General features: G+C 42.1%; 1 protein-coding gene across 1 annotated transcript; it reads right to left on the bottom strand.

The window, feature by feature from the left end:
* Positions 1–1,091: 1,091 nt before the first annotated feature.
* Positions 1,092–3,940, bottom strand: LOC115250810 (uncharacterized protein K02A2.6-like). Its single transcript, XM_029841003.1, has 3 exons — positions 3,920–3,940; positions 2,500–3,785; positions 1,092–2,363 (listed from the first exon to the last, which is right to left on the bottom strand). The coding sequence occupies exons 1-3, from the start codon at positions 3,938–3,940 to the stop codon at positions 1,721–1,723; spliced, it is 1,950 nt and encodes a 649-aa protein (XP_029696863.1). The 3' UTR covers positions 1,092–1,720.
* Between the last annotated feature and the right edge of the window lie 5,360 nt (positions 3,941–9,300).

The following is a 9,300-nucleotide window of genomic DNA, read 5'->3' as shown; positions in this document are numbered from 1 at the left end:
AGATAGACCACTGGCTGATGGTGCGAACACCCCTTAGCAGGATGAGACCTCAGCCGAGACGATGGGCCAAGTACAACCACCTCACACTAAAAGTACCCATCTCTCTCCTACTGATGACACCACAGGGAAGCAGCGCCATGATCTATCCACATGCAATAGCAGCCTGAATGTCTCTACCCCTGGCCAAAAATGGAAATGGTTTGGGCTCCCCACCACACCAGTTATGTTGGGCCCCTTTTGCCTGAAGGTCCAGGACGGAATACAAGTAAACTGTCATGTTATAATTTGGAAGAGCCTCCAGAGACTTACCAGCTGGCATCACAGCTTAATGCCTGGTCAAAGAACCTGAGAACTAACTAGCAAGCCATGGAATGAATGATAAAGAACCATTTCTACCATAGTCATAGTGATGATGCCTGAGTCTATGCTCTTACAATGTGTATTTCTGTTTTTATATCACATGCAAATCCTGACTTCCATGGGACAGAGCAGGATGGACTGGCACAACAACATGTGAATTGTGTACACTAATGTGTAATTTCAGTCAAAACACAGAATTCAATTTTCCTTTTGCATCTTTTCTAATGGGAGGCATCCTTTTTGGGTAATGTCATGACTGCAGATGGGGTGTCCACTGCTCCTGGTGAGGTGGCTGCATTGAGGGACTAGCCTGTCATCCACATTAGCGAAAAAATGTCACAAGTCGCAAACTAATGTCGTTATGTCGTCACTCTTGGGTACGATGATAATAATCACTTTTATATTTTATTTCAACAGGCCTTGAACACGTGTTTATATACAGTAGTAGTGCAACTTCCGTGAACAACCACACCCAGAACCACCCACCATGCACGTGATGCATGCCAACTACGGGTCCAATTATAACCCAAAATACATAACATTTCTTCCCCTCTTAAAGCAAACGTCCTATATGAAACACATTAAAAGAAACAATGCCTTCCCCTTAGCTATAAGTACAATATAACCCCATAACATAGTTCACTCAGCATTACGCTATTAACAGGAGCACACAAAAGTAAAGTATTTTTGTTTTCCATATACAGTATATTACTTCTGAACTATTATTTAGGGATGAGGGTAGACTACCTCAAACCCCAGACTGTACCCAAGGGGATTATTCTGCCCCTGGTGGTTTGGGTCAGTGTCTAAACTATACAACTCCAGTCGTACAGGAGGTCGCCGCTCTCTTGCTGGATATCGGCGCCCTGCAGAAACATCAGTTTCCTTGTCCATGTGTGGTACAGGGTCTCTAGAAGCTAAAGCCACAACAGGTGCCTCTGCTTCATTTACAACAACATCTGCAGCAGGCGTAACTGTCTCTGGAACGGTGGACTGCTGCACCTGTGTGTGTGTGAAAACTGGTGGTGGATCAAGTACATCCAATGAACATTCTGGAGACAACTCTGATGAAACAGGTGAAGTCGTCAGCAGTTGATCAAGGTGTCTCCGCCAAACATTGTCATTTGTCTGGACAGTGTAGGAAACTGGTCCAGTCTGTGCGATGACAGTAGCTGGAATCCATTTCGGTCCTCCACTGTAGTTCCTTGCCAACACCGTTTCGCCGGATGTGAAAACTCTGTCCTTAGACCGCTGTTCTCTGCATTGTACCTGTTTCTCCTGCTGACCTTGAACTGTCTCCCTCAGCGTCGTGGACTTCAGAAGGTCAAGTGTGGTGCGCAGCTCTCTTTTTAACATCAGGCTAGCAGGGGATGTTTTGGTGGTGGCGTGTGGAGTGTTCCTGTAATTCAACAGGAAGCTGTGCACTCGTTGATGTAACGTCCCCTGTCCGTGAGGCTCTTAATGCATCTTTAAGAGTCTGTACAAACCGCTCAGCGAGGCCGTTTGTTGCAGGATGAAAAGGAGCTGAGGTGATGTGTTGCACTCCATTATTCCGTAGAAATGAGGACGTTTCTTGAGACACAAGCTGGGGACCATTGTCCGAGATGAGTTGTGCAGGAGATCCAAAACGACTGAACATTTCTCCCAGTTTCTCAATGGTCTTCCCTGCCGTTGTTGATCTCATTATAGCCACTTCCGGCCATTTACTGTGGGCGTCAACCGCGACCAGGAACATTCTGTCCTCAACTGGTCCTGCAAAATCAATGTGTACCCGATGCCATAGCTCCTGTGGAAACTCCCAGGGGTGAAGAGGCGCTGGTGGAGGGTTGTTCCTTACTTTGTGGCACGATGAACAACTTGAAGCCATCTCTTCGATTTGTTTGTCCATTCCTGGCCACCAAAAGTAACTTCTTGCCATTTCCTTCATTCTGACAATTCCACTATGTCCTACATGAAGTTGTTGCAACACTTGTGCCCGTAATGATTGTGGAATAATCACCCGCCTCCCCCATAGCAAACACCCTGACTGAACAGAAAGCTCCAACCTCCGTCCCAGGTATGGCTTCAGACGCGGATCTTCACCAGCAGTCCGACCTTTCACCACCATGTCCAGGACTGCTGACATTTCCGTGTCAATGCGAGTCTCCTTCTTCACTTGTACTGCAGAAACAGGGGCTTTTGACACCTCTGTGAAGTAGAAGATGTCCGTGGCGTTTGACTCGGGTTTCGTAATAGGAAGCGGCAATCGGGACAGATTTCCTGTATTTGATGTCATAGGAATGAGCAGATAACAACAGGGCCCATCTCTGCAGTCTCGATGCAGCAAGAGATGGTACACCAGTGTGTGGACCCAGAATGGTTGTGAGAGGTCGATGGTCAGTTAAGAGAGTGAAGTTTCTCCCATACAAGCACTGATGAAATTTACGGACACTGAAAACGATACTTAATGCCTCTCGCTCCAGTTGTGCATAGTTCGATTCTGCCTTGTTCAGCGTTCTGGAGACAAAAGCGATTGGTTTTTCTTCTCCGTTTGGCATGACATGTGAAAGAACAGCTCCTACTCCATACGGAGATGCGTCACAAGCAAGCTGCAGTGCCAGTGACGGGTTGAAGTGCGTTAGAACCTGCAAAGTTGTCAGCACATCCTTAGCTTCCTGGAATGCTGCCTGGCAGTTTTCGGTCCATTTCCACATTTTGTCTTTGCACAACAATTCGTGTAATGGCTGCAGCAACGAAGCCAAATTTGGAGTGAATCGTCCGTAATAATTCAATAATCCTAAAAAGGATCGCAGCTGGCTGATGTTCTGTGGCGGTGGTGCATCGACGATGGCAGTGATTTTGGACGGTGCGGTGTGGAGTCCTTCCGCATCAATCACATGCCCCAGATACTCCACAGACGGCTTAAAGAACTCCCATTTGTCTTTTCGAACTCTAAGTCCGTATTCCTCCAGCCTTTGAAGCGTCGCATCTAAGTTACGCAGATGCTCTTCATTGTTTGCTCCCGTACACAGAATGTCATCAAGGTAACATTGTACACCTGGCAAGCCAGTAAGGATTTGATCCATGGCGCGCTGGAATAAAGCTGGAGCTGAGGTTATTCCAAAAGGCAACCTGCGATACCTGAAAAGTCCTTTATGTGTGTTTATTGTTAACAGTTTGCGTGACTGTTCCTCCACGTGCATTTGCAGGTAAGCTTGGTTGAGATCTATTTTGCTGAATTTTTTTCCTCCAACAAGACCAGCAAATAAATCCTCAATCAATGGGAGTTGATACTGCTCTGCTGCCAGCACTGGGTTAAGGGTTACCTTGAAGTTCCCACAGGTCCGGATTCCACCATTTTTCTTCGGTACCGGAACAATAGGCGTGGCCCACTCACTGGTGGTCACAGGCTCTAAAACCCCACTCTCAACCTGGAAATTTTCGGTCTTTAAAGATCAAAAGATGGTAAGTCTTTTTCTCAATACATTGGAGTCAGACTCAATCACACAGGAAAGAAGGATGATAAGACAAAGTGGATGAATGATGAAACAGGTGTGCCATGCTCAAACTTACAATTTACTTTCTCAGTATTTGGAACCATTTCACCATGAATACGATGAAAAAATGTGAAGCAAACAAGACCTGAGCAAGGAGAAGGAGCACGAAAGGCAGTAAAAAATAAACCAATTTCTTTTTTGCTGAAAGCAACAGCTTCTATTGAGTAATGAATGGATGTTTTCTACTGGCTTCCTCTATTTTACCACTTTATTTTTACTTTACTTCCCATCTTTTTAATCTCAGTTTGTGTTTGGGTATGACTAATGGTTTGTCTCCATTGCAAACCCTTAAGGTTGGACAAATGAGTTTCAATGAGTATTAACATTGCTGAGCAAGATTTTGGAAGATGAAACTCTCCTCCAGGCTTACTGTATAATTTCAGTCACGTGATACTCGCAGAATTCAATTATCTTGTTGGATCTGAACCAGTACAGGCTATCAAATTTACATTTGCGCGATTAACCCGAATATGTTATGACTTATTATGATTAGGAAAAAGAGTTTTAAAAAGAGGTGTCAGAGCATTTGCAGAAGGAACTATTAATCTATAGATTTGGTCAAAATGGGGGCTGGCAGTTTAGCAGAACTGCCTAATGGCAAAAAGGAGGCAACTGTAACTATAACTAACAAGAAATTGGCATAAATAGACTTTGATAACTTTTTATTGTTGGACATTAAAATCTGTTCCATTGAGAAAGATTAACCCAACAAACATTAAAAGCACGTTAGACATTAAATTCTACTATGCTCCAAGCTACACCATATACAGAGAAACAGCTACAAAAGATAATTTGAATCACTGGAATGACCGTAGGAGATTTTAGATTAAGACAGTTGCTTGCATAAAAGTGGGGATAAGGCATTAAATTTGAGATAATAAGGCAACTTTAAGGCACAATTAATTTCAATTTATTATAAATGTGTCTATCGCAACAGGACATGGTACAGTTTATACACGATATTCAACAGTGGTGTTTTATTTTATATATCTTATGTGTATTCTATATATTTTTAAACCAATAATACTGCCGCTTAAAGTATCTTTAAAAAACAAACTGCTGGTTTACTTTCTTGGGCAAGCACCATGAAACCACTAATACATAAATGTGTAAAATCTTGCTGCATTAAATATTTCCAGAAGGAACATAAAGATATGCAAATCCAAGAAAATGATTTCTGCAGGCCTGCAATACCCTCGCCGCCACCAATGAAGGGCATCCTTTTATAGAAGCGTTGATTTTCTTTTTGTTGGTTTTTACCTTGTCTGGACTTGGCCTGACCTTTTTAAGGAATCCCAGAGCAATTCCCGCAGCACCACCAGGTTCTATTTAAAAAAAATAAAAATAAAAAAAACTTCTGCCGCAGCACAAACTGAACAAAAGGGGTGAACTTTTGAACACTCTGAACTTTAAATTGCCAGGTTCCGGGGGTCACTGCACACCAATGGAAGAGACTATGCGCCACACTTGACTCCAAAGTTGGGCTCGTCTCCCAGAGGATTCAATATTCCATTAGGACTAATATTTCTAAAGTAGATTAATCCCTGTCATTTAACGCTTGGCTGATGTCCATTTGAAGTCATTATGAAGAGGCCCTGACATTGTTCCATAAATTATTCACAGCATTATCTGGAGCTCTCTGAAGTTACCAAGGAGGGCGTTGAGACCGGATCACTTATCACTGGAGGGAAACTTGTTCACCTTGATGAACTAAGTGGACATATCACATTTGGCATTTATGCAGGTGCAATTTAGCATCTTCAATGATGCACAAGTTAATCATTTTCTTTGATTTTCACATCTGGCAGAAATTTGGTTTGAAACATGTGGACTAGCTCTGACATCTTGAAACTACTCCGGCTTTAGCTGTTGTCCTTTATATTAAGAATAACAATGATGCATCTTTATGTTCTTCACATATGTGCATTTAAACTCATTATCAATATGTTACTTTGCTGAATACATTTGTGGCGTTAACTGAAATATATCATGTTTGATCTATTCTTATCTGTGTCTCTTCCTTGCAGCCTCAGTAACCCAGTTTCCCCACAGGGATAATTAAAGTTTTAGCTGGTCTAATTTAGGAGCAGAATTTACTTAAAAATTCAAAACACAGAAGTTCTAATGGAGGAAATCTGCAGATATATTGTACGTTACACTGTGTTTAAAGTGAAACAGAGAATAGTAAACAGTAAACTGTCTTCGGAAGTGAGCTGCATAAACAGCGGTGTATCCATTATCACCAGAAAAGGATGGCCATTTTTTTGGATTGAATTTTCTTTTATTTACAACTTTCTGCAGTTGGCTCAAATAATTAGTGTGGCAAAAACAATCCCAGTAAATTTGCACTATACAAAAATAGTAAATGATACAGATTCCAGTGATGGGAACAATTATAAAAGAGGTCCATACATATGCTTAACATTTACAGGTACTTCATCGGCTTGACCATAAAGAACATGATTTTCATGCAGAAAAAGGCTTGCGGTTGGATCTTTTGGGTGAAGTTTGGTGAAAGTTTCCATCATGTTATTCAAGAGCCAGCTGGGTCTTAGCACGGTTAGCTTGTGTCATTTCGATGTGATGACATGCACAAGCGGCACGGTGGTGTGGTGGTTAGCACTGTTGCCTCGCAGCAAGAAGGCCCCGGGTTCGATCCCCGATTGGGACTGAGGACTTTCTGTGTGGAGTTTGCATGTTCTCCCTGTGCCTGCGTGGGTTCTCTCTGGGTACTCCGGCTTCCTCCCACAGTCCAAAGACATGCATGATTGGGGATTAGGCTAATTGGAAACTCTAAATTGCCCGTAGCTGTGAGTGTGAGAGAATGGTTGTTTGTCTATATGTGTTAGCCCTGCGATTGGCTGGCGTCCAGTGCAGGGTGTACCCTGCCTCCGCCCATTGTGCTGGGAGAGGCTCCAGTCCCTCCGTGACCCTCAGTGGAGGAACAAGCGGTAGAAAGCGAGTGAGTGAGTGACATGCACAAGTATGGCTTCAAGTAGTAGACTCTGGCTTATGTTCTGCAGGGTCAGATTTACAACGAGGGAATAAACACTTTTTGGAGCTGCTGAAGACACATAACAACTCTGGGTCAGTGCACCACATCAGCCTTGCTGGGGAAGATTTGGTGGGTTTCGATGACCAGTACCACCCAGCCACAACCCACGAGTGGCAGCTGCCAATACAATTCTTCTGGTGGCAGTGTTCACTCCTTTAAAATCTCATATTTGTCCGTAACAGAGGTTTTCTAAAGATGCGGTCATCATTTGTTTACCTCTTCTCCACTACTATTGATTGGCCTCTCGTTTTCCATCACTCTTAACCGACACATAATGAGATTTGCCAAACAAGTATTGAACAGTTCAAACAACTGCAACATTTGCATACAAATGCACCAGTGCTTCCAATGCTCTGATATGATTTTGCTGACAAACTCAATTGTCTGGGCGAAGTGTTGTGGCAAACTGTGTCAGACCCACAACCCGCTGGAGGGATTACTTATCCCATCTGGTCTGGAAGCACCTCAGGTTCCCCCCTCCCCCTCACCAGCAAAGCTGGACAATGTAGCTGGAGCTGCGTTGCTGCCCACACAATTCAGAACTGGATGAGCAGCAAGCGCCTAGCAGAAAGCCTGCCAACTTTCATAAATGAATTTTGTGCGTGCACGTCCATGGCGGAATGGTTTTGTTGATGAGTGCTGCAGGAATTAAGACACAAATACTGCTGCACAGTTCAACTGTTTCGAATTCTGAAACTTTTTTCAACTAACTTTTCCTGTCCACATATACAAAGACATGTCTGCCAAGCACTGCTATGTACCTTTTGTAGTTTCAGTTTGGCAACTTCCACTAAAAACAATGACCAACAGCTGAACTCAACATGTAAATGTTGATTTCTGTTACACAGACCATTTCATCATGTTCTTGGTCCCACTGTATATCTCACACTTTCTGTTTGCAAGTGTTTTATCCCAATTTGCCCATAAACTAAACCACTGAAGACATGCCATTCAAGCTAACGCACAGTTTGAAATAAACCATGAATAGTATTACCATTTATTTATACATTACTTACTAGATTTTCCTCATGTTTATTTTGGTCTCTTTTGGAGTAAATTTGTTTTCAGAACTTTGGCTAACAAGATAGAGACCTACTTTTCCATCATTGCTAAAAATGTTCTGCTAACTTGTGTTTTGGAAACAAATCAATTGTAATATGCATATTCTTGACTCTTCTGACTTTTGCAGACATTTCTGAAAAAAAGCAATACATATTTTAATGTAAAAGTACAGAGCATTTTAGAGTTACAAGAAGATTCACTTAGTTTTTGTTGATGTTTTTTTGTTTTTAATTAATTACTGCAAATCCTTCTGGGTATTCTGCACACACTGTTGGATCCCATTAAACCAGTGATGTTTGATCCAGCCATTTTTACACAACATATGGCAATTAGAGCAAACACATTTTTCTGCAGCTCACAATTGTTTTTTTTAAAGTCTACCACCTCTTTAAGCGTGCAATGAATCTCTTGCTATAACTTTCTGCGTTTAAGCTAATGGCAGACATCACCTCGGCAGGAAAGTGCATTGACAGAAAAGGGCTGCGGCACTGCACATTTTAGAGGTGTACCTATACAAATGCTTTACATCAGTGTAACATTTAAAGAATAGTTCTCTTCTTTTAGAGCATACATGACTGAAACATTTTCTGAGGTAGATTTAACAACCAAAAGAAAGTTCTATTAATTACTGTATTTTTTAGCTGAATGTTAATTAAATGAATTGCATATAAACATCTAATTAATGTGCTATTTAGTCAGAAGGTTGTGCCAACATTTATTCTGCTCTGTTTTTTTCTTTCAAGAAATGCTAAATGTACCCAAATATACCAAAAATTGTACTAAATATACCACAAATTACCCACATATATTTATCTCACATTTAACAGGTTGTTTTTCAGTGTACAACTGACTGATTACACATTCCCTCTCACTTTGTCAGTATATATTCTTGGAAATAAAAGCATGTAGAGCCAACTTATTTCCATCACCTGTGGGGGATTAAGTTACTTGTCAAAATTTGACATCTCTTTTAACGACAATAGAACTGCACCCTACTCCACAAACCCCAGTCCTCTCACAACTCTCACGTTCAGCTCCTCCATCATCCCACACACAAATTTTTCTTTTGAAAACAGCGAAACCTTGAAGCTTTCCTCCGCTTGAGGTTGGGTCTGAGTTATGTGTGCGGGTCTCCAAAATGGTGGCTTTGTTTGCTCTGTGGTTAATGGATGCTAATGAAGCGTCTATAATACACTGACAAGTCTGTAGCCAGCAGACACAAAGATACTCCCCTCATGACATTTCCCCATCCTGCGGCACCAAAGAAAACACAGCACACAGGCACAA

The sequence above is a fragment of the Takifugu rubripes genome, chromosome 8 (assembly GCF_901000725.2).
Source record: "Takifugu rubripes chromosome 8, fTakRub1.2, whole genome shotgun sequence".
NCBI lineage: Eukaryota > Metazoa > Chordata > Actinopteri > Tetraodontiformes > Tetraodontidae > Takifugu > Takifugu rubripes.
Note: the sequence above shows the minus strand (reverse complement) of the source record. Positions and strands in the feature narration are given on the sequence as shown.